Source organism: Actinia tenebrosa, unplaced genomic scaffold (assembly GCF_029948245.1).
Source record: "Actinia tenebrosa isolate PJP-AT-01 unplaced genomic scaffold, QUT_ActTen_1.0 PGA_scaffold2__45_contigs__length_23673736, whole genome shotgun sequence".
In the NCBI taxonomy this organism is placed as follows: Eukaryota; Metazoa; Cnidaria; class Anthozoa; order Actiniaria; family Actiniidae; genus Actinia; species Actinia tenebrosa.
Window position 1 is genome coordinate 12,919,599 of NW_028292579.1, and position 25,831 is coordinate 12,945,429.

Below are 25,831 nucleotides of genomic sequence, written 5' to 3' on the forward strand. Positions count from 1 at the left end.
AACTTGTTCTGTAAAGATACAAAATCCAACGCCGCCTGTTATACTAGTAAGGCAATCCGTGGTCCTGTTTTGGGATATGATTCCCTTTGGCGTGAATCTCAAACGCTGAACGAGCAATCTTATTCCTTTTATTTTCTTTAAGTTATCGCTAACATCACCTGAAATGCACGCTCTATAATCGATAGCCTGTTCACGGTAAATCAGTGTTCCTTAATTCGCAGTTTAAAGCTAAACTAAGAAATTGATTTTTAAGAAACAATTTTGTTATGAGACTAGACATTTCTTTGATGCCCTAACACCAGCTTTAATAGAAACAATTCACGTGCTTTTGTCTTCAAAAGAATTCGGTGTAGTTAGTGTATGTTGAGAAAAGTTTGTTTGAATTTCCGTGACCACTTTTTTAAACAGCAAGAAATAAAAAACAAAAAAAAACAAAACAAAACAAAACAAAAACAAAAACGGAAAGACAAGCGATTTGGCAGCAAAAGATTTTGTGTTGGGTGATTTACAGTAAGATCGTTGAACTTCATGAAACTAAGGCTTTTAGAAAGGCTGGCGTGTATACCTGAATCGCGATTTTAGAAGATATGTATGACGTGATATGCGTGATGAGGAAGTTACTGAAAATATCCCATGTGTCTGACTAAAACCCTCTTAACATGCTACATAGCATGACAGTGAAAAAAAACTAACCAAATGCCAACACTTAACAGAAGAAATATTGCCTGTAAAAGTGAACTACATCGAATATCTAATAAAGTGCAAAACGCAACACGGCTTTTCGGTCTATTGCTTGTTCTTAGTGTTAGTCGATCCCAGAAAAATTCTTTCTTCACTAATATATATTGTAAACAAACTATAGAGGGCCGTAAGTTGGATAACGCACTGGGCTAAAACGTGTTTATTTTAATTGTATTGTATTGTATTGTATTGTATTGTATTGTATTGTATTGTATTGTATTGTATTGTATTGTATTGTATTGTATTGTATTGTATTGTATTGTATTGTATTGTATTGTATTGTATTGTAAAAACTATAGAGGGCCGTAAGTTAGATAACGCACTGGGCTAATACGTGTTTATTTTAATTGTGTTGCGTTGCGTTGCGTTGCGTTGCGTTGCGTTGCGTTGCGTTGCGTTGCGTTGCGTTGCGTTGCGTTGCGTTGCGTTGTGTTGTGTTGTGTTGTGTTGTGTTGTGTTGTGTTGTGTTGTGTTGTGTTGTGTTGTGTTGTGTTGTGTTGTGTTGTGTTGTATTGTATTGTATTGTAAAAACTATAGAGGGCCGCAAGTTAGATAACGCACTGGGCTAATACGTCACCCCCTTTAATAAAGTTTATTTTATTGTATTGTATTGTAAATGCTGAAATGTTTTTGAGCTTTTACGCTCGGGAGAAGAAAAAGATTTACACTGAAATGGCGGTATCTTGACATATCTCAGTATGAAGGCGTGACAATAGAGTGCTCGCACCAAACCCGTGAAACAAATATTAATTTTTAGTACTAAATAGTGATAATCAAACAATAGAAAACAAAGGATTCTGTATGAAATAGTACTAATTAGTACTAAATATTATTCATGGGTTTAGTGAGTGCCCTCATTCGTAGTGTTAATACTGAGCGCTATACATAATGTATACCTTGAATTTCCTACTCTATATCCCACTACAGGCTACCCCACCTAAGATGTTGACTACGAAAAAATTGTTCAATGATCACCAATGATCAAAGTACATTCCTACCATTTTGATTTAATTGAAAATTTGATTTTATTCAGTACCGGATTTTGCATGGCTACTACCCTTCAAATTGAAATACCTCCTATGACGTCACAGATTCCATACATTCCACACATAGTAATGTTCTATTGAACTTTCTTTCATTTAAATTATTTTGTGAAAGAATACAATAATTCGGGGAATGTTTTGCAATAATTTCGGGTGAGGGCGGTGTATTGAAATCTGTGGGATATTTTTAGGTATGGGTTTGGAAGAATTTGTTCAAATGGATGACCATTATCTCATCTTTGTCTCATCTTTGTTTGATTTGTTTTCATCATTGATCTAGTATTTGGTTGAGTAAATAGTTCTCAATGAAATAAATTGTGGACCATTCAAGGTTATGATTATGTTTTAGTAAATTAATATGTTATTCGCATATATAACACTTGTTAAAATATAATATCGCAAATAATCTAGCATCAAGTTAAAAGCCAGAAAAGAAAAGAAAAAAGGAAAGAAAAGAAAAAATGAAAAGAAAACAAAAGAAAACAAAAGAAGAAAAATAGAAAAGAAAATAAAATAAAAAAAGAAGAAAAGAAGAAAAGAAGAAAAGAAGAAAAGAAGAAAAGAAGAAAAGAAGAAAAGAAGAAAAGAAGAAAAGAAGAAAAGAAGAAAAGAAGAAAAGAAGAAAAGAAAAAAAGAAGAAAAGAAGAAAAGAAGAATAGAAGAAAAGAAGGGAAATTAAAAACGATGGTCATGTGTGACTGGAAACTTGTTTGGATTCCCTCGAGTCAGTTTACAAATCAAGTAACATTATTCTGTTATTGTATGATATCATACTTTCCCTTAGACTTTGAGAAAACTGAGATTTTTGAAAATTTGTGCCGGTACTGAGCTACCTCATCAGGAACTCCAAGTAGGCTTGACTAATCTCTCAGTAAATTCCCAAAATTGAAAAGAGCAAAAGCGCTTTTTTTTCGAATACAACAACATGTGTGACAGTGATGACAATGGTGCTAACCAAAATCAACGCAAAGTTAACCGCTAACCTTTGCATTGGTAGCCCTTAATTCAATGAGCGTTTAATCTACCGCAGCGCACTCACCTGTTATCCAAACGACTAGAAACCCATCGAAGATTAAAACAACTAACAACAACATACTTGAGTAGAATTGAACCGGGTGAGAGCCAATTAAAAATCGCTTCTAATTTCGGGTCACGAGGAACAAGGATTCTGGCCCTGTTTCACGAGAAACATTATACCGACTGAATGCAGGTTCATTTTCGTACCCAAAGCCTTCTCAGCTTTCTAACGAAAATGATTGGATTGTTTGGTGAGAAGAGTCTGGGTACTAGAATGCCCATGGATTAATCTCGCAAGAAGTGACGCAATGAAGTAATTGTAAATCGTCAGTATATTTAAAATTTCTTTACCACGCATAAGATAACGCAATAAAGTTGTCTCTCTTTAAATGGATTACTATACCACGTTATGAGATCACTGAAAAATATAGCCATTAGACTCATTACCATTATCAGTATGGATTGAACACGTGATCCTCCCTGATTGAACACGTGATCCTCCCTGATTGAATACTATACAACTGATACGTGGGTGATGGGCGTTTTATTGCGTCGCCTATTTATGTCGCTTGTTGATTCTCTCCTGTTCTTCGATGATTTCTCCGGTTTTCCTCACTCTGCAAAACCTACTTGGTGGTCAACTCTAAATTTCAGTTTCATCACATGGAGAAAGGCCACAGCTTTGTGGATGTAACGGTGTCGCAAACAGAAACGAAATTTTAGCCATCAGCCGGGAACACACTGCTTCGATTCTTTTCCTAGTATGAAATGCCGGAAGTGATGTGTCTTACATGAAGGAATGAAAACAGGTTTCGTCTTGTATAGTTGCTTTATCAATTTACTGGTCAGTCTAAATTCTATCCCAAAACTGCAATCTTATAAATGTAATTCTCGTTCTGGGTATCTCGTATGTGTAAATACCGAGTAGCTCGTATTCCTTGGTTTTCTATACTTTAATATCCTGTTCTCCCTAGGCTGCCGAGTCCTGACCCGAACAAGGTTATATGATTGGACACAGTTAATTGAAGTAATTAACGACTTGACTGCACCTCAAAGGTGACCGGATATATATATTGGTTTTGATAGCTGCTTTAGCTGTTGGACTTCTTTCCAGGTTATTCTCCTCACGCGATAATTAAACCTATAATTACGGCGTAAACACGATAAAGTCGAATCATATGATCCCTTAAGAATCAACCACACCCTAAATCCATTGTTTGGTGTAGGTTCTTAAATTCTTCGGAAAACCCAGATTCTTGAAGCCGGCGGCGGAATTGATATCAACAGTTTTTTTCAATAATTGATATCAATAATTTAGTATTTCATGTTTTGCATCGATGGAATTTAGGGCTTAATAGTTGACATTTTAAACCAGTGCGGCTCCTAGCGTTTGAACGTTTATGTCAAATGACTTCTACTAACGTGGTTGTACATCAGAACGATGCGCCAGGCTCATTTCATCTGCATTAGGGACGGACCATTAGATTTTTGAGGGGGGTGGGGCTGGACAATTTATTTTGTTCAGGAAATTTTTTTGGACATAATTTTGAATTTTTTTCTGGCACTTTTTTTATGAACGAAAATGACACAATTAACCATTGCATGATACACATTCGATATTTAACGTGTTAAAAGCCTCTGTCAGTGCAAACATTTATGAACATTTCACAAGTTATCACTGGATACCCACTATGTATACACACAAGTGAATTAACAAGCGCGTTCGGTACTTTCATTAGTTTACTAGCTAAAAAATTACATTACATCTTATAGTGGTTCTTATAGTTAACAAACTGTCAAAAATCATACCAGATCTCATACATTCAGTAAACGACAGTGCCTAATCAGTGCCTGTATGTCTTAAATCGATTGCTACTTACAGGCCAATAATGTTAATCCACTCTACATCTAAAATACTGTTAAAAGTTTTTTCTGTTCCTTTATTTCATCTTGATCTCTATATTTCTGGATCAAGTGTTCAATGAACTGACTGATAACTTATGATGTACAAACTGACGCAAGAGGCCAGTAATCTAAAGCTAGGTGATACTAGGTGATACACAACAATCTTAAGATTAGACAGACATTACTGTGCTACTCTATTATGCGCCATGTGATCAATACACTGATGCAAACAGTAGATAATCAAGCACATAGCATGTCTTACTGCTAATGCAATGAATAACAGCATGCATGCATTTACGATCGAAACGTCAATAAGGTAATTGAATAATGATTATTTACCAGCAATAGGGCTAGGACCCTGTTTTCGTACTCAATGACACACAAATTAACGTAATTCCTATGTTCGTTCGCTTTTAAGCTTTAACTAATAAAAATCAGATTCATTACGAAATATCGCTCACACCGCGGTTCTGAGAAAGAGATAGTTGAAAAGCTAACTACATGAATTACTTAAAATATATACACGACTATCTACATGGACACCTTCTGGCAGTGGCCATTAGACTGAAATGATTGCCTTTCTGAATATAACATGCGCTGATGAAGCAATTGCATGGATAGAATAGTGATGGCTTAGAATAGCTAGCTCAGACTTTTTATGTGCGTAAATTAGATAATGCGCTAACTGTCAACACAGTGAGTCATAGCTACAGGTTGTACTCATTCAATTCAGAATGCTGAATGCACAGTCCTACATTGACTGTTAGTCAGTGGCAAAAACCTGTACTACCGGTCAATATGATCAAGTGTATGTATGGACAAACCAATGACACAGGTAAGAATGTAACGAGTATTCAACACACCTATTAATAAAACAGCCGGCTAAATAATGCCAGTCACGGACAGCTTTAGCTAGCTTTGTTTGTCAGGATTATTCAAAGTAAGAACACTATATTACTAGTCAGCAAAACCTCTTGTGATCATGCTTCTGTTTCAGGTGCTTCATTAGCTTCAACATATTCTACTTGGTTATCTTCTGGTGTGGTTGCCTTCACCTCTGTTGTTACTAGCTCAGTCGTCGAGTCCACCATACCGACATCTTGGTTATCTTGTACATCGGCTACATTACTGTAGATCTCCTTACCAGCTGACGGGTCAGCTGGCACTACTATGCTGTGTTCCATAGACATCTGTTGCTGACTGGCTGAAACTAAAGCCTCTACGGCTGCCTGTAAAGCCGTGGCTTCATGGGATTCAGCACCAGGGGGTAAGCTAAGCTCAATAGTAGTCATCTCCACATCCTCTTGTCCTTGTACTCTAACTGCTTCTGATGGATCAGTAATCAGAGTACTAGCATCAACCGTTGATGAAGCCACTTCGGTCACATTCATTGACTCAACTTGATCATCATCACTATCGATGGGAACACCGCTAGCTGCTGCTGACTCAGCAATCACGTCCACACTGTTGTACTCAGTCTCCCCGGTCTCATCAGTCTGGCTTCCTTGATCAACACCCGTGTGTTTGCGTTTCATATGCTTGGAAAGAGAGGACTTCTCTTTGAATTGCCTGGCACAGACTTCACATTGGAAAGGTTTCTCGTCGGTGTGGGTCAGCTGATGCCTTCTAAGGTTATACGGGCTGGCAAAATCCTTGCTGCACTGGTCACACACATGTAACGTCACTTCCTTAGCTTTTACTTTGGCTTCTTTTCTCTCGCATGTCAGCACATGTTTTCTTAGATCACCCTTGGTAGGGAAGTTCTCCTCACAGAAGCGGCACTGCGCAATGGGTCGATCCTTGTTCATTCTGTTTCCACAGACTTTGCGTACGTGTTTGCGAAGATGGGAGAGTCGACCAAATGTGTTCCCACATTCATCACACTTGAAGGGTCTGAGATGGTCATGGCGGGTTCGTATGTGCATAGTCAGGGTGGAATCATGGCGGAATGCAACATTACATCTGCAATAAAAACCAAAACTGATTATGATAATATTATACACAAATAGAATTACAAGTAATTCCATCTAATCGATATTTGTCCCCCCCCCCCCCCCCCGACAGAATAACATGAAAACGTTATGCTTTGCGAAATTTTGTAAAAGTAATGTTATGTTTGTAATGCGCATGTGAGCCTCTCCCAATGGAACGTGAGCAATTGAAATAATAAATTATTATTATCATTATCATCATCATCGTCATACGGCATATATGGCACTTACCTGCTGCAGACGTATGGCTTCTCTCCTGTATGGATACGCATGTGCACGTTGAGCTGGTGAAGACGGCGGAATAAACGACCACAATCATCACACTTGAACTTCTTCACATCTGAAGAAATTATGGACAGTTAATCATGGAGCACAATATATAGAAATAGTTGTCATTTCAATAACATACTGCTTAAATTTGGGGTTAAACAATTATATTTTGTATTAAGTATACACCTAATAGCAAGGACGCTGTCATATAATGATGAACAATAATAAATTACTTAGAAATTATTATTTTAATTTGGATTCGAAAGCCCCCTAGATAGTTGAAAATTACTGTTTTAGTATATACCAACAAAGCAATGTCAAAAATGTCTATTCCTTCAAAACAGTAAAAAATTATACCACTTTGGTTTAAAAAAACATTAATTCCTATTGCTATTTTCATATGACAACGTTCCTGCGATTAGGCGTATATATGTATTTATTTTTCAGAATTATTTCTTAAAGCAGCACTGACCCTTGACATGATAGATCACTTTCAATGTAACAAACAATATTATTGAGACGGCAGGTGGGACTGAAGTAATTACACTTAATACTTGGTCTGTTGCAAATATTGAACTTTTTCAGTGGATCTTTCCCATGAGGTGGCCACATTTGCTCTTGCTAGCCTATCTTTCTATTTTCATGATATTAAAAACCTTTGTTGGTTCATGCCCAGAAATTATTCTTTTCCTCTGTTCAACATGGCAGATTCATGAAGCCTATAAACCTAAGGCCCTGGCTAAACAAGGAAACATGTTTCCCTAAATGTTTCCTAATATAAGGTGACAAAACTGTCAGGAAACAATGTTTCCATGCGTCTTGGAAACATGAAATGTTTCTGCCGCACAGCAAAAACATGTTTTGTGTCTTGGAAGCAAAATTTGTTGCACGCAGCAATGTTTTGCATGTGGCTAAACTGGAAACACGCAGTGGTAAACATGTTTCCTTGTTTAGCCAGGGCCTAATGCTAACAAACAACATCAACCACAATTTTATTAAACCCTGAAACAATCTCTTTGATGATCTATGAAAGAATATGATAACTCATAATGACTATTAAGTGATGAAAGCACAAAAATGATTCAAAAGACAAGCTACTGCTATGCCACACTAAAGAACACTTGCACTGCCGAAGGCCAGTGCTGGAATGCCTGTAGATAATGAGCTTATTCTGTACTTACTGGTGTGGATCTGCAAGTGTTTTTTCAAGTCTGATGGGTACTTGAAAGACTTGTTACACTCCTCACAGACACGAGGACCATCACTGAGCTTCCTCTTGCCTCCTGTTAACCTAGATGGAGTAGATTCTGGAAAGAAAGAAACAATCAATCAGTTGTCATCTACACTGAATGCCAATGTGGCTGCCATATCAATATTTTAGTTAATATGTACATTAAAATTATAGAAACTTGAGAGATAAACTATTATTTAATTATGTAAAAAAAAAAAAAAAAAACCCACCAAGATGAGGCTAGCCAGTTAGCCCACTGAATATGCACAAATTCTGTAATTTTGATTCCAAAAAACTTAATTGGAATTTTGTGTATAGCCATCAAACTTTTTAAAAAGATCCATTTTTTGCTAGTACTTTCTGACATGCTTCTTTTTCAAAATCTTTTTTTTTTTTTGCTAACAATCAATGGTAGCCATATTCACATGCTGTCAATCAAGTTTCGTTTCCAGAATAACAAACTATATTATCATTCAAATTTTTTTTCCATTACTTTGATTGACCAAGATACACTAACTGTGAAATATTGAATTGCCTACAAATAATGATCTACTCATGCATAACAAAGCCATTTTGCTGCAAATTATAAATCTGCTCAAGTGCAGTAACATTGCATTTGTCAACATGGCTCTCTTCCCTGTGACTTGGTTGTTTGATAGACAGCAAAAACAACCAAAGCACAAAAAGAAAACAGAAAAAGATAATTTAAAACATAAAATAATTATTGCTGAACTTGTTTATCGCAAATTTATATTCAATTTTTGTCTACTGTCCAAAATAAAATTGGTTAAAATCAATCATGTGCTTTTTTCTTTGTCTAAGTGATAACACATAAAAATTGTGTTATTGACAATAACAAAATAAAAATTCCATAAATGTGATTGGTTGGTCTTGGCTAGCCTGTGTGCAGCTGAAAGTAACTGTGGGTGAAGTCTGTCTGCTAACCAGGGACAGTTTTTTTGTTCTGTGACCCTAGCAGTGTACCCAGATTTCACTACGCATTTTTATTGGCTCTATCTTGTGAGTTTGCTCATTGGCCGTGATTAACCAGAGTTTAAGTCAGGCTGCATGAAAACTGCATAATGTAGCTGTCATGACAAGAGCATACCTTCATCTCCACTTCCACTGTGGTGTTGTACTCTCATGCTCATCTCTTCGCTTGACATACCCATGCTGGAATCGGGATCAACATCTCCAATACCTGATGCTTTGAAATTTAAAAAAAAATCTTATAAGTTTTTTGGTAGCTCATCCATTCTAATTTGCTTCTTCATTGGTACTGTCAATGATGATGTTTTTAAATTGAGTTTAGTATGGCTTAAAATTGCCCCTTTTTTATGCATAATAATAGTTTTTATCTGTTTATCTGTTTTTGTGAAAGGTGATGGGATTAACAAGTGTTTTTATTATGGTTGCATTGTCTTCAATAATGTATTTATAATGAATGAAAACATTTTGACCTGACCTTTGAGTCAGTTGTAGCCAACAAAAGTGATGGTATTTAGTAATCTTAAAAGATATCTATATCACCAAATTAATCTACAAAAACATTTCAGTAGAAAATAAAAAAGGAATTCTGTTTTTTTCCGGATTGTGTTGGCACTCTTGGGTGATTTAAGAGACTGGCACAATTTAAAACAAATAAAAATGGTTCGCAGTTAGTAGGCACCATCCTAATAGAACTTCATTTGGCTATTTATTGTTGTCTCTGCTTTTCACTGTAGTGTCATTGGAATTATACTCAGGTAGATTCAGATAGCCAATGAAAAAAATGTTTAAATATTTCGTAAAAGCATTTAAACATATAAATATTTAAAAGGAAAACTGTCCTCCCTATGAAGGTTGTTAGACACTTACCAGCAGAACTACCATCTGTATTTGCTGACACCTCAACAGTAACAGGCTCTTGACTGTCTCCTCCTTCCATACCATGTATACCAGTGGCCAACACCTGCAGAGTTTCTGAACCACTCATACCATTTTCTGGCATGTTGGATACCAGTACTGGCCTCACAATAGGAATTCCATTTTGATTGACAATTAAATATGAACCAGTGCTAGAGGATGGATCTGTAATGATAGCAGCAGGTACCGTTCCCGAGGTTGTAGGGATACCAGAGACAACATCTTGAAGGATGGACTGCAAGGAAACTGAGGTGCTTCCTTCGGCAACCGAGGTTGTAAGGCTATTGAGAAGCACACTAGATGGTTGTGAGAAAGGCAACTGATTTCCTTGCTCAGTGATGGCTTGTGATACTTGAAGTGTTTGGGTTTGTTGTGATATATCAGCAGTTGTAGTAGGCTGCCCTTCATGTTGTGATGTCTGCCCCATCTCCATGGCTAAGAAGATTGGCTGAAGATTAGCATATGTACTCTCTTGCTGTCCATCTGGTAGATGTGATTCTGATGAGGCTACCTCCTGGGTTACTTCTGCTGTGGAAGTAGATACAGCAGCCTGTTCAGCTCCCTGACTGGCTTCCTCAGGTGTATACTCCTGGCTGGTTTCTTCTGTAGTATCAGCAGTATCATCTTGTGTGGTTTGTTGTTGCTCAATATTTGTCTGTTCATTCTCTGGTTCTTTTGCAGAACTTTTATCTGACTTTTCTTTTTCAGCTTCTTGTTCTTCTTGTGGTGGATTAGTTTCTCCTAAGAATAAATCAAACCACTATATAAATATTGAATTCTTAGGAAGTTTTCACAGCAAAAGCATTGTTACAAGGTGGTAAAACTGTAATAAATACTAAATACCATACAGTAAACCTTTGAAAATGAGACCTGGGATTACATTTGGTCATTGCAATTTTTGGCAAGGCTTATTTTCAGGATGGGCTTACAGTAAACGCCCGTTTATAATGAACACTTTTTTTTAAAAAAATAGCTCAAATTTCGAGAAGCGTGTTATACAGGTTTGTCAATCAGTGCTGAATTTGAGGGAACATCTTTGTTAAAAAATGTTTTTTAAATAAGCACCATTTGTAGCAGTAATTTTATAAGTGCTTTTGAAAGCAAAAGTTTAGCATAAATTAAAAAGACATTATGTAGGGAGTTTCAGAAAACAAACTCTTTTAAGGTGGCTAACTACTTTTCAACATTCCATTCAAGTCCAAGATATGTGTGTGCTCAAAAACCGCTGAATAATCTACAGGTTAAAAAAGTTTAAATTTTCTGTATATTTTTTACCAAAGTAGTCATTATTATTATTTTCTTATTTACACAAATGCCTGGCTAATCCCCCCACTATTTCTAACGCCTGCTGCGTAGGGAATAAATATACAATACACAGCCAAATGAAAGCCATTTCTAAGGAATGTGCATGGCCTACTTGGTGATTAATTCTTCATATGAATTCTCAGTGTATTTTTCATCGCATCTCTCTGCCTACGAAGTACAAAGCCTGCGTGCCTTTGAAGCCTGCGTGCATACGCATGCTACAAAGCCTTCCCCAATCCTAACCCTAATGCTAACCCCAAGGTACTCGATTGTTTATTCCTACAAAGCCCAGTTCCCCAATCCTAAGCCTTAACCTAACCCCAAGGTACTCGATTGCTTTTTCCTACTCCTATTCTCACTCTGTAGGCACGTAGGCAGCCCACTATAATACTTCTCCTAACAGGGTATTCTATAGTTGTACCCTGGGTAGTGTGGAGGCATGGGTTTCCACTGACTAGTGCATAAACTGAATAAAAATTGGAGGGATAATTCAAATTCTGGATATTCTAGAAAATACAGTTTCAAATATTTTTCTAAATTATGACCTGTTACTAAAATAGTGGGGAAAATTCCTAATCTCTTACTGTGATTTTCATCATATTTGCCTTTCACATTTATGACTGGCAGCAGCGAAAAACCAAATTTCAGCGTGCAACTCGGAGACAAAGAGTTCGCATCCTCATGAAAATCGCAGTAATATAAACTTCCGAGGTCCTACGAGTTATTTCATTCAAAATGGCGCCAACGCCTTATTTTCATGAATTATATTAAAACGCCAAACGTGCTTCATCCCTTTGAAGTTTATTCTTCAAAATATAAGGGCTAAAATGTTTAAAAAACGCTGGAAAAAGTTTTAAACAGTGGTGGAGGCAGTATAAAACACTGTATTAGCATTCCAATGATAACAAAATGGCAAAACAGTGACCGTTTGAGCAAGAGCATCAAAGACCAACCAAGTGAAAATGGGCGCCAAGTTCCGCCATTTTATAAGTCAACCTAAACCAAAGTTCTGTTTCTGGGGAAAAACTCGACTACAAAACACATTAAAAAGTAGACAACCAAAAAAGAGAGTTAGAAATCACATAAAGGTAAGATACGAGGCGTTTTAGGATGGAAATTTAGCGAAAAAAAGAGGTCTGGGGCCAGACTGGGTTCGACGCCAAACGGCTCGTTCCTTCAACAAGAACCTGGGGAAGACAAACTACTTGTAGCGAAAGACTGGGTACCGGATAATCTTGATCATCAACACATCATACACAACTTTACCTACTTGTTTTCACCCACAGATCTTTAGTTCTTAAACTATAAAGTTATGCTAGAGGTTACACTAGGTTTGGACTCATTGCTGACGCACAGGGACGACAAGAAAAACGCCATCTTGTCGTTGGAATCGACTTGTATTTTGAAGTCGTGATTCAAGTTTACTTAGCACTTAGTAAAGCTAAAAATGCGTCTTCTTTGACTCACCTTCCTTGTTTGCTAACGTCGATTCTGCTATTGCTGCAAACGAAGCAAGGTCTCCGCTGTCTACTTGTTCAAACGACATGCCTTCTTCCTCGAGTCGAAAGATCTGAAAATCAAGCAGGAAGCTAGTATCTGAAGGCGATTTCTCATAACATTACCCTATAAAAACCCTTCAAACCTTACTCTATTCTTTGATTTTTTTACTCAGATACACAACTATACATAAGATTTAAAATTAATCTACCTCAGATTGGATTTTGTTTTGAGAAAGTACTTTTAGAGAGTACTTTGAACTCTATCAAAGCCTCTAAAAATTGAATTTCCACATAACACACACGAGGCAGAAGCCCGCCATCACATTGGTCACGTGAACAGATCATGTATCATGATTGGCTGGCGTCGGTCGCCTGTAGGTCGGCATTTGCATTTCGAAGCTAAGTCAAAGATTAAAATATTTAAAAAAATAAAAACTTTTTCTGTAAGATTCGGGTCTGTTTAAAGACCGTAGACATGCAAACGTTTTATCGTTCAAACCTTTGTTTGCAGTATACTACAGTATACTATTCTTGCAGTGTACTATTCTTGCCTGGTGCGTGCTATGATATTTTGAGTGACAGGAACATACATTGACTCCACATGTAGTTTGCGCATACTTAATATGGTTTGCGTGATCCTGATGGCACTTATTTGGTTTCTTGTCAATAAGAAAGTTACAAATGAAAGAATCGCAAACGAGGGATCGAGTCTCTGCTAGCAGGGAAACCCTCTAAAAGCAGTGAGTAAATTGAATCTTATTTCCATTGGATTGGCTGTAGGATAATTTTATACCAGTATGCATTTTGAAAGTGTGACAAAATACTCGAAGAAAATGTTACAATGATAACTCAAAATTCATTTATTGACATTTCTAAATGCAAATTAAAAAACAAGAAGAAGAAGAAGAAGAAGAAGAAGAAAAAAGAACGCTAAAAAAAGAAATAAACTAATATTGTCATGCTTTATTTAAAGGTAGATCAAATTGGATGTTGGATGATTATATATATTTTATTGAGGTAATCCGCAGAAAACCTAACTTATATGGCATATCCAAGCCTTGAGAAAATCTTCTTTTTCTAGTAAGCCCTGTAGGGGTTATAGTGGTTTTTAAATTGTAACAGCAGTGTTCATGCACAGGGGCAGATCCAGAATTTTGTTCAGGGAGGGGTGCTGCACACAGTGTTAACCCAGGGAGGGGTGCACCTCTTACAAAGAGAAAAAACAGTATTGGTTTTCTTCGAAGTAGGGGCACAAAGTCAAATCAGGGAGGGGTGCACACCCCCTGCAACCCTCCCCTGGATCCACCCCTGATGCCGAGTCCATATCAAGTAGGAGACTGGTCATTATTTAGAGGGAGGGGGACTGGAGTAACAGGGGTATGCCCTATGCTTGATTTTTCCTGACTTCCCCCCTTTCACGAGGAACAATTTACATTAACCCCCTTTTTTCCCTGCATAAAAATGGTGAACCACCCCTATATCTTCTTTCATACTATTATGTGAATACATTTGTTATAATATATATAATTTTTATTTTGTCACCAATTTCAAAGAAATCAGGCAAATATGTGCCAGAAACAAGAAAACGAGGCTGGTTGGGGCTCAGTACTATGGTTACTGGATCTTGGTTAACATTAATATTCTTTAATGATAATATAAAATAATTTTTTTCAAGCTGATATATAATATGTTGCATTGTAGAAAGATAAGAATGAGTATTTGAGTACTACTTATGGCAAATACAGGAATGTAGTAGGAATTAATAGAAAATTGTTACCAGCAAAATGCAAATGCACAAATGCAAATCGCTTTCATGTGATTCTCAATATTCTTTCAACTTGGTAGTTGCAAGCTGCATGCTGAAATTTGGTCTTTTGCTGTCGCCAATCAAAAATAATCAGTCATACCTTGTATATTTTTGACAGTAAAAGTAAAAATCTAAATTCACACCAGCTGTTGAAATAGTACGAGTTCCCAGAATATCAAGAATCATTGATTGCCATAGGAAATTGTTCTAGTTTGTACATATATTAGTCATTCCAAGGTTGAGGGGAAGATTGGGTAAAGTTGGTACTGTAGTACATTTTGGGGCTGTTTTAGGGAGATTTCGTCCACTAAATCAGTGCCAAAATACACAGCAATGCATGCTTAATCCAATTTCCCCCACAATCTCATAATAGCTAATATGCTTATGTATGCTTAAACTACCTAATGAAAGTTAGTGTAAGTAGGTCTGTCTGATCTGCATTTGTTGAGTTGGCAACAAATTCCTTGCATATAAGATACAGGATTTCATGCAGCATTCAGTAGCTAGTAAAAAACTACACAAACTATATAAATTCTGTTAATTTAGGAATATGATATGGAATAGGAAGGAATATGATCAGCTAGGAATTTTGTAGATTTTAATATTATTTGAGCTAATCAATAAAAAGAGCAACTTATAACCAAACTCTCTCATGTATGCATGCATGGCATTGGAAGAGAACAACAAATAAAAAAAAACTAAATGCAATGTGTGCATTCATGGATTGAATATTTAATCTAAAACTACACACAGGACTTACAGAGTCAAAGGCAAATGTTTTACCGAATATTGCTATGCCACCCAAGTGATCAAAATAGAAAGGCCCTGTTAGGGGTAAAACATTTAACTAGCTACATACATGGCCTTGAAAATCTGACAACACAGCCACACATGACGGACTGCTTTAATGAATCATCCACAGCAAGGCCTTGTTATGGGTAAATACCAACATGCAATACAACATTTCAAAACTGTGACAAAGGCAGTTTTGAAATTCAGAGGAATGACATAGTACCCTTCCTAATAGGGCCTTAATATATATAATTTGAAATAATGCTTTCTCAATTTGATAATGTTAAATTTCATAAAATTTTGAATAATTCATATATTAATAATAATAAATGCATGCATAAGACTGATAGTTATCTGATTATAATGACCAATTATAATTATTTGACATGAATTCATTAAATAATCAAAAAGGTTACTTAGGAGCATAAATAATTCAAATTAATGTTGATGATTAATCAACCTTTTCAAATTTAGAAAGAATTTTCAGCATCACATTCCCAGCAAGACATACACCTTTTCCAACAAGATAGATTAGAGCTGGAATGTATAAACAAGCAATCATCCTATAGTATGGGCCACTGAATGGATCACTAACAGCTGGACAAACTGTGCTGTTTAAATTGACTTGACTCAGCTGCAAATCAAAAAAAATTTTTTTTGCATAAATATTAATAATATTTGTTTAGATTTTCTTTCCGATGAGATGTTATGAAGTTATCAGATTGTCCACCATTGGAAGGCTGTCTGTTGATTGCCAGGGCCCGGTTGTACAAAGCCTGGATAGCGCTATCCAGAGAATAAATCCTTATCCAGAGGATAAGTCGATGCTGTTATCCAATAAATTTATCCACTGGGTAAGATTTATCTGTTGGATAGCGCTATCCAGGCTTCGTACACCAGGATGAAGTAATGCTAGTAATGGTGAGAAATTGATTGACTACATTCAGTAGGGCATCTGGCATTGACTAATATTGCAATTTAACGGCAAAATTGGCAAGATAAGTAAGACTTCAGCTCACAATCACCATCAACATTTCAACAAAACTGCTGCTAGCCTTAAAATTAGTGTGAATAGTTCCCCATTCCCAACCTCTTAAATGAAAAACTCTACTCTGCTCCCTGATGTACATCCCACCTTCTACAACACCAATGCTAGTAGAACTTTAAACAATACTGGTGGTAAATTTAAGTACTGTATGTGACACTGTGTATGATAAGAAGAAATGGGACACTGGATTATTTAAATATTGTAAATTGTACTCACCATTCCAAGTGGTTGTAAAACAAGAAACATGTAAAAAGCATAAAGACAGTAAGTTAGTGTTGCCCAGCTGAAGTCCCAAAAGTCTTCCAGAACATAAGGGCCTATGTAAAATAATAACGAAATTTGATGAGTTCCAATGAATAATGATTTCATAGGCCAAAGCAGTGGTGAATAGATTAACTAAAGGTGCCTGCCTACTATTGAAAAAATTTTGAATCACAATTTTATATACAAAATTTAATGCTGATTTCAAATCTAAGAAGGGATTTCTTCGACAGTCATTTTTGAAATATTCAAGATTAAGCACGAGCGTACCAATAATTTTTTAGAAAAAAAGTAGCTGAGAAAAACCTATTGGTTAACTCAGGAAACCTAAATCATACCATTAATATTAAAGAATATAACCACCAAATCAACGTTGGTAGGTTGCTAGGGCAACCAAACACCATTAACCTATTAATATTCTGCTGACAACCTGCCATCACTCTATCGGTATCTACCTGAAAAACACCAACAACTTACCAACAACTTGACTACAGTACAGGCCAGAAGTACACAGTGTCAGTCTACCCACCATCAAGCTACCATTAACTGGCCTATACTCTAGTGACAGCCTACCACCAACTTGCCACTATTTTATTTACCAACAAATTACTGTCAAGATAACACCAACCTACCGACATCCTACTGGTAACCTACGAACCACCACCAACTGACAACCTACCAACATTCTAAGCGTAACTTAGCAACGCTGTCATGATTTTGACAGCCGCTCTTGTCAAACAACGTTTGGCGCCAGGGTGTGTTACATTTGCTCATGCGCACTACAAAAAAAAACCGGTTTTAAAACTGGTTTTGTTCGTCCACGATCCTGGACGGTGGTGTCGGCAGAGTCTCCTTCCTCCCCGCCTGAAAGAAGGGAGAGAAAGAGAAGAGAGACTCTGCTCGCAGGGAAGAGATCCCCATCTTAAATAAAGTGTTTGACAGGAGTGACACGCATGGATTTTCTCTTTCAGTGAATACTACGAGGGTGTAGCCAGGGAGGCCAGGGCCCCCCTCTTCACAGCAAGAAAATAGTGGCTTTTTAGATTTTATATGATTATTTAAATTTTATTCAACCTTCGCATGATATTAGGAAGAAGGGTACAACAATGAGGATGAGTAGATGTTGTATCCAATAGACTTCAACTTCACAAGGCAACTTAAAAAGAAAAAATAGCATTTTTAATAACATTAAATATTACTTGATTGTAAAAATAACTTGTAACTTTTTCTAAAAATTTGCTTGCATGTTACGTGCCCAAGCATTTGATATGTGTACTATTTGCTATATCCTAAATCCCAAATTCAAAGCCAAACCTTACCTTATGGGTGCATCATGCATTATGCTCTGATTCTCTCTAAATATTGCCCCACCCCCTCTCCCCAATGAAATTACCCCCACACCTCCAAGTTACTGTTGATTTGTATTTCCCTATATACCCCAAATTCAAGCCTGGACCTCAATTGATTTATAATAGAGGATTTGCACTAAAAAGTCGTGTGACCCCATCGCCCGTAAAATGAGCAAATGAGACAAAATGAACTCCAGAAATGAAAAGAGCACCTCAACTTTAGCAAGACGGCAAGTTTCAGCTCAAAATGTTGACTATTGGATAAATGACATTAAGTTTTGAATCAAATATTTTACAAGGACTTCTATGGGAAAAATGTTGGCTGGTAAGCTTTTGCCGTCCAGCGCATTTTCCCATACAAATCCTTACAAAACATTTAATTTTTATATTCAATGCCATTTCTCCTGTTTCGCTTATAATGAGCTGAAACTCCGCCTTCCTACTAATGCCGAGATGCTCTTTTCATTTCTGTTTTTTTATTCTGACAAAACTGCTTGTTTTAAGGGAGTTAGGGTCATGTGACCTGTTAGTGGAAGTCATCTATTACTTGCAAAACCATTGCATTCAAGAATTGGCTTTGTTTTCCCCTTAATAAACTCACTCCATACCACAATGCACGTTTGATATACATGCATATCTATTAAACTCTTTCCCATAACTCCTTTCTTATAGTAATAATTTTGATGTGAGACCTTAATTTAATATACTTCATAAACGTTTGATCAGAAGGCTGACTCGTCCCCAGTCATCTCTCTAATACGCCAGCTCAGCAGTGCACACAAAGGCCTTCTTTCTTCCCTTCTTTTGACTCTTTGTGCATGGCTGCAGTATAGAGAGACAACTGGGGATCAGTCAGATAAGAAGGACCCTTTTATTCATATGTTGCTGTCGACATTCATCAATGCTTTCCCTCTCACTAAATATACCTCCTTTCCCAGAAAATATAACCTGCTTCTGGCAAAAAAATAATTAATGTTTTGGGGGGTAAATCATTAATATGAAACCAAATATGTTTAAACTTACAGTTCTAGTATTCACAACTGGAAAAACGACAGCCAGTAAAGCTCCAAAGATAATGTAAATTTGTATTCTGATAAAAATAAGATAAAATAATAATAAATAATTGATTGCTTCAGCTGCTGTGGATTGAACAGAAGCTTGATATTCAAACTGAAACATTAGTGAATGGTTTGCAACCTTGAACCAACCACAAGACACTGAATAGAAAAACCACAGACATTTACTATACAAGGTGAATGCCTTTAATCTTTGTATAAATAATTATATAATTATCATAATAAATGAAATAATTGTTTTTGTTTTTCATAGACTATTTAGGTATAATAGTTAATTTTCTAAACATTACCTGAAGACACTATAAACCACTTTGCTTGGTGGAGCAATTAATAAATAAATCTGTAAAAATAAATGAAAATAAGAATTGCTTTTTAATTCAGCTGAATAGAAGTTATGTAAGATAAAAATGCATATGCAATCTTGTCTTCAAAAATTAAATTGGGGTGTTTTTCTAGGCTTGTTCTAATTCCTTTCAGTCTAGTTTCCCACACACACTGCACAAATACAATTCTTATTTAGGCTGAGTATCAAGATTCTCCTATACATTGCTAGGACCTTGAAAGGGGAGGTTTCTTTTTCTATCAAGATCTTAGTTTATGCAATATCTTGAAAACATTTTTCTGTATTCTTGGATCATATTGCATTTTTGTGTATGGGGGAAAGGGGGAGGGGGGTTTCATTTGATCTATCCAACCTCCCCTAATAATGGGCCTGTCTCTGAATTGTCATCTCAGAATTACCTTGCAAAAAGAGAATTGTGATACAAAACCTATGTATTATCATTGTTTACAGGTTTCCCAACACCCTAGCTGCCAATATTAATCCCGTGTTTGTGGCTCAAAATCACAATGATTTATATGATTAAGTATATTTACATTCCTGTTCCATAAAGTAATTGCCATGGAGGCACATATGAAAAATATATATTAGTAGTTAATGAGATATCTCACATTCCAATATCATTCCCAATTCTTTTTTGAGAGATAGATGTAGTACAGGTTTAATTTACTTAAAACACTCATTAATAATTCATAAGCTTATGGTCCAATTGGAGCCACCATACACGTCACGTGCATGAACCTTTATGCCCGATAAAGTCCTCTTCATTAGTATTCAAGTGATTTTATATAAAGACACGTGTCTTTATATAAAGACCACTCGAATACTATGAGGATGACTTCATCAGGGATGAAGTATGCATCCAAGTTTAGATGAATACATAGAGCTTCATCAAGGTCATAGTCAACCCTAAAGATCTTTGACTAACGTGCCTGTCTTTGCCTTGGCACGCAATATCCAACGTGTGGGAGCTTCTATTGAATCTGGTTGCGCATGCCCGTGACGTCAAATCTCTATCGAAGTATAAAAATCCATGTTCGTGACGTGTATGGTGGCTCCAGTTGAACCAAAATCTTATAAATTGTTCATGAGTGTTTTAAGCAGTTCAAAAAACTCGTAGACTCGTAGATACCTGATAAAACACTCCTACTCATTTTTTAAACACTACTTAATGTATAAATAGGAATATCAAATGGAAATAATGATATAATAATAATGATATATATTTACATAGCGCTCTTTTTACCATATGAATATGTTCAAAGGCGCTTCATAGAATGAGAAGTGGTTAGGCACTGAGGGTGGTCAATGCCAGGATTTCTTTTTAAGTCCTCAGTGGTTCTTTTATGTCCCTCCGATATTGGTTAGTAATGATGAGTGTGGAGAGATGGGACGGCCATTTAAATTGGTCATCCAAGCCACTTGAAAACTTGGTCTAACCATTTGCAAATGTATTTACTGAGGCAGCACCTTCTCGGTTATTTTAAGACCCTGAGTGCTGAACCACAACCTCCCACACAACAGACCGGCGCTCTTACCAACTGAGCTAACCAGGACGTGGCATTGAAAAGAGACATGATGATAACTAACACATTTCCTGGTTAACTCCTGGTAAATTCATAATCTTTTTCTGTGCTTGTAGAAAAAAAGCTTACTTCTAAGCTGTAAAGGAGATATTAAAGCCATGCCAGATTTTGCCACCAAATTTATTGAATCATTGAATAACACATGCTCAGGCTGTTTCAGCATTCTCTTGTAAAAACACTGGGAAATTTATAACATTGGTTGTCACAAATAGACCTAGCTTCAACGTAGTTTCTCCCTTTCCTGCCAAAAAGATCCTATTATGACATGACAAGACTGGTCCCGCATCATGTCCAAACTCAACATCTTGTTCACATTCCACTGAAGTTTAGATTTCTTTCATAATTCCAGCTAAACTACTCGTTCTCTAGAATTATACATCTACGGACGGCCGTGTAATAAAACACGGTGTGTTCTGTGTATTTCTCTATCTTTTTGGTACGAAAATTGATCAATTAGACCTTGAATTCGAGGCAATATAGTAAAGTTTACTTATTTATGATTTATATGTAATCGACTTCATTCAAGTCTAGTGCAAATAAAAATAAGAATCACTTTGTATTGATATCTTGATATATAAATTTAGAATTTTATTGCCGAATAGGATCCTAAAATAAAAGCTCAATTAAAAGTACGAGGAAATAAAAGGGAAATATTGTGAACTAGCTCACTCAACTAAAAGCCAAGAAGAATATGCTAATCACATCACGAAAACTTCCATTTCAACACAATCATTTATCTAAGCTTAAATTTAAAATAATTTTTTTTTAAAGCGAACGAATATCATTCATTGCTAGATTACAGTGACAGTTGAGAAATGTCAGATGAATGCTTTGCTTACCTGTAAGCCCGATAAAACGTGGCAAGGATTGAGTAAATATATCACTTGCTTCGTGACCACTTTGAACCCAACTTCGATTCCAAACGTTATGCACATCAATATCAAAAGAATCCTTTTTGCTAGTCCAGACCCGGTCTTATGAGTAGGAAAGGTGTGCGGTATCTTACAATGTGGCAAAGTCTTTAAAAATACAAAAAATGCGAACGTCACATAGAAAAGCGTTTCAACGATTCTTTGTCTCAGTGATAGGAACCCTACACACTCGGGACCTCCATTGCCCGGCAAACTGTGATTTACGCCACCATAAGCAATATCTAAAATGTAATTATAGCTAGTCTCAAGCATTTCGAGCTTTACTTGACCTGTATTGAGAAATTTTTTGATGGCATACTTGAACCGAAAGAAAAACAATTGTTTTCTATAGAGCACTGGACTGTTTATTATTTCCTTCTGATGGTTGTGTGACGTATATGAATGGAGCCTCGCTTACACGCAGATAACTATACTTATGGATAATAACCAATCAAATGATGTTATTTTGCTGGTCGAAATTCATAGCGAAGGTTGTTCATAAATAAAGACAAAATAAAAATAATACTTTTTAATCACACAAAGACTTCAACCATCTCTTAATGTGCAAAGTGTGCAAAACTTTTTATTTAATTACATTTTTTACCTTTCTTGTTCCTTTTGTTCATGTAATTACATCATTGTTATTATCTTTTATTCTATAGCCTCTTTTTGTAATTAGCTTTCATTGTTTCATGATTTATACATATATATAGTCAATAGTCAATAGTCAAGCATGGTCAAGCATATTCAAGCATAGTCAAGCATGATGAAGCACATAGATACTGTATCAAAATATGTAGGAAAATAACACACTACTGTGCAACTATATGAAGGACCTACCTAAATAGGCGACAGCCCGCTGACCAAAAAGCCGGAAGACTCTGTGCTCAAAAATCCACCCTGTGACACGTGACATAGGAATGTCTTGATCTGCGGGGTGCCTTGTACATAGGTAAGGATCTGAGCGCCATCTTGGTTTTGGACAAATAAATCCACAAGAGATAAATTCAATGGTTTGCAGCTATTTATCTGACTTCGTCCTCAAACAACTGCACCATTATCAGATCTTATCGTTCCAAATCAATAGTGCATGAGGCTTTAGGCTTGTAACATAGCTGTGGTGGTGTTTCGAAAAGAATTGAGACCCCGTTGCTGCTTATTTTGGCAGATAAATTTTACTTCTTTGAGTTGTCCTTGTGGAGTGTTTGGAGTATTGCCTGTGTCTTGTACAGATAATTAGCACTATTTGAAGCTATTCACAGACTTGATGATTTAATGAATTGCCAGTAGGATGGAGTCGGTAAAGGCCAACTTTTCCATTTCTTCAAAACAGAAGGGTAAGTTTGAGTTTTTTGCCGGTGAACTTTCGTTTCACCCATCATTACTTCGTACATGGTTCGCGCAAAAACAACTCACGTTCTGTTTTCGAGCTCTGAGGTATTTTTTTGCTAAAATTCAAGTATAAAGCTGAAAGTTTGTGGTTTTAAGCCTATGGAATGCTGCTCTTTTGGTCAGTGAAGGGATGACGTGATAAGAGAACTGTGATGTTAGAGGAAGGAAAGAATCGTATCACGATGTTTCGGTACTGTTTTCCGATTTGCTGAACAGCCAGACTTCCAAGCAAGAGAGGAGAGCTTTTACAATTTGGATCTCTAAAGAAATAGTCTGTCCTTGTATTAGTTATGTATTGGTTTTACAAGAGTTGTTTTAGACTAGCGAGTGACATTGAACTGCTTAAATACTGGAATGTTAACTTGCCAATGTACACTGGTAATTGCTCAAGGTAATTTTGGCGTGCTTTTGGAATTTTTTAGGGTGACGATTTCTTCTGATTCAAACAAATTTTTTACTGGAGTTCAAAAAATAAAGGATCCAGCATGGATTCAAGTCAGTCTGATCTCCAGCTGCAAGGTAAGAAAACGAAATAAAACCAATAATTCTTCCAGCACAGGCATCCATAAACTCCACAATCGCTGATATGAGAATTTCTTTTCTGAAAGTTTCGGTTTTCAAACTCCAATTATCACTTCTGCTTTTTTGCCCAGAAACGATACCAAAGTAGAGGCCTTTCGCTTTAATGGCATATTTTTTGCTTTTTTATTGTTTAAATTTCTGATTAGCTTTATCTGCTTTTTTTTGAAGATATTAAATCGCATATGATTTTCCAAAACTTTTCAAGCTGAGCTCGTGTGTTTTGTGATTTAGGTGAAAACGAACCCAAAAAATACAAACATATCTTGGAATAGAGTCTAATTTTTATAGTAAATTTTAAAGACTTTTTATTTATTTATTGTCTAGAAGTAAGATTATTTCTAGTTGACTAGTTGTATAAGAATGAAGAATTCTTTATTCCCGAGGTGGTTTGTATCAAATTGCTTGTTCCACATTATTCAACTTGGTAGAGTCTGTCACGAATCTGTGCCGAGTTGGACTGTCAAAATCAAGATATTTTAAATTACAGCATGGTTTGTGTACATCTGTTTGGTGTCATTGATGGTACACGGCACATTTCACGGTTTTTCGCTTTTTGTTTATTTTCGTTCGCACATTTTATAAATGCCGATCATACTTACAGGTTTTTTCGAACTTTATCTCGCCATTACTTTTCTCTAATAATTCCAATCTTCTCTGTTACGAAACTTTAATAATATATAAATATACATATGTTGATTGGTAATGATATATATATATATCTAGATATCTAGATATACTGTAGATATATGTAGATTATAAATATGTTGATTGTTATTGATAGATATATATTGATTGGTACACATATAGATATGTATACTCACTTAATTTTTCGTCGATACAATATTCATGATCTACTGGATATTTCAACAACACACTCCTTTTGAGGCCAATATTGTCGTCATTTAATCACTTTGTTAGATTTTTTATTTTTTTTATGTCTGGATCTGAAAACTAAAATATACAATAATGATTCCATCAACTCCTTAACATAACATATACACATAGATATACATATTTAAGCAATTCCCCCAAGGGTTTTTAGATTATACAGGTAAATTCCAAAATGTGTCTGTGTTGATTAGAATAGATTTCCAAGACTTAGTATTGTCCAAAGATATTGTGTTCTGCAACAATATAATTTTAGTCTTGTGACAAAAATATTATTCCCCAGTGTAACATAGTGATGTAGAATCCCTCAGAATAATTGCTGTATGGGGATGATTTGCTATGGCACTTTTAGGGTTAAGAAATATTCATCTTACTTTAATGTTTAATAATATGTATTGATCTTTGGTTTAAGCATGAAAAATTACAACTGATATTATATTTGACTTATCACTTGAAGGATGTATTCCAAATCTATAAAATGTATAAGAACAAAAAAGTAAATAGAGATTATCGCATGTTAAGAGCCTGAAATTGTTTTTATTCCCTAGTTTGCATCTGATATCGCGAACAAGCAAGTCTGTGAGCGAGTGAGTGGTATCATATGGAAAACGAGTGAATAGAAAAGATACCAGGCTCTTAACATGTAATAATTTGTCGATTACACATTTAGGGTCGATAAAATGACAAAATGTACAATTTCCAGTTCACCATGAGGGTGATATCGTATCACTTCACTGATATTATTTTTATTCACAGCTTTATCGACTCTAAAAGTGTAATAAATGATTTTTTTGGGTTGCCTGTGGCAGCCCAGTCATGAAATGCCTGTTTTTTGTGTGCAAGAGTACTCATATATGGATTTGAATGACATGTTCATAGATTCATGGCTCAT

At 36.0% G+C, this 25,831-nt stretch overlaps 3 protein-coding genes across 11 annotated transcripts in view; 1 reads left to right on the forward strand and 2 right to left on the reverse strand.

The window, feature by feature from the left end:
- Positions 1–4,523: 4,523 nt before the first annotated feature.
- LOC116302505 (uncharacterized) lies at positions 4,524–13,243 on the reverse strand. Its single transcript, XM_031711816.2, has 7 exons — positions 13,117–13,243; positions 12,876–12,978; positions 10,056–10,844; positions 9,307–9,405; positions 8,149–8,274; positions 6,929–7,037; positions 4,524–6,668 (listed from the first exon to the last, which is right to left on the reverse strand). Exons 2-7 carry the CDS (start codon positions 12,952–12,954, stop codon positions 5,687–5,689), a joined length of 2,184 nt encoding a protein of 727 aa, XP_031567676.1. The 5' UTR covers positions 12,955–12,978; positions 13,117–13,243; the 3' UTR covers positions 4,524–5,686.
- Positions 13,244–14,415: 1,172 nt separating this feature from the next.
- LOC116302519 (transmembrane protein 164) lies at positions 14,416–22,461 on the reverse strand. The gene is made up of 6 exons (XM_031711838.2): positions 22,006–22,461; positions 19,531–19,580; positions 19,188–19,254; positions 17,890–17,971; positions 16,771–16,871; positions 14,416–16,140 (listed from the first exon to the last, which is right to left on the reverse strand). Exons 1-6 carry the CDS (start codon positions 22,348–22,350, stop codon positions 15,958–15,960), a joined length of 828 nt encoding a protein of 275 aa, XP_031567698.1. The 5' UTR covers positions 22,351–22,461; the 3' UTR covers positions 14,416–15,957.
- Positions 22,462–23,024: 563 nt separating this feature from the next.
- Positions 23,025–25,831, forward strand: part of LOC116302491 (rho guanine nucleotide exchange factor 12) — a 46,927-nt gene continuing 44,120 nt past the window's right edge. For 7 of the 9 annotated variants that reach the window (XM_089033974.1, XM_089033969.1, XM_089033970.1 and 4 more), the window contains exons 1-2: positions 23,025–23,414; positions 23,892–23,988. In XM_089033974.1, the coding sequence (XP_088890100.1) occupies positions 23,955–23,988 (34 nt within the window). In that variant the 5' untranslated portion in view covers positions 23,025–23,414; positions 23,892–23,954. The remainder of the gene's footprint in view (positions 23,415–23,891; positions 23,989–25,831) is intronic. The other 2 variants (XM_089033977.1, XM_089033978.1) reach the window with 1 other exon arrangement.

Excerpts from the sequence above, each read along its gene's own strand:
- LOC116302505 (XM_031711816.2), bottom strand. The coding sequence starts at position 12,954 with ATGTCGTTTGAACAAGTAGACAGCGGAGACCTTGCTTCGTTTGCAGCA. Across the intron at positions 8,275-9,306 it reads CAGTGGAAGTGGAGATGAAG|AATCTACTCCATCTAGGTTA; the intron begins GTATGCTCTTGT and ends CTTTCTTTCCAG. Across the intron at positions 6,669-6,928 it reads AAGCCATACGTCTGCAGCAG|ATGTAATGTTGCATTCCGCC; the intron begins GTAAGTGCCATA and ends TTTTTATTGCAG.
- LOC116302519 (XM_031711838.2), bottom strand. The coding sequence starts at position 22,350 with ATGCTTGAGACTAGCTATAATTACATTTTAGATATTGCTTATGGTGGC. Across the intron at positions 19,255-19,530 it reads GTGGTTTATAGTGTCTTCAG|AATACAAATTTACATTATCT; the intron begins GTAATGTTTAGA and ends TATTTTTATCAG. Across the intron at positions 16,141-16,770 it reads TTTTACAACCACTTGGAATG|CTGAGTCAAGTCAATTTAAA; the intron begins GTGAGTACAATT and ends TTTGATTTGCAG.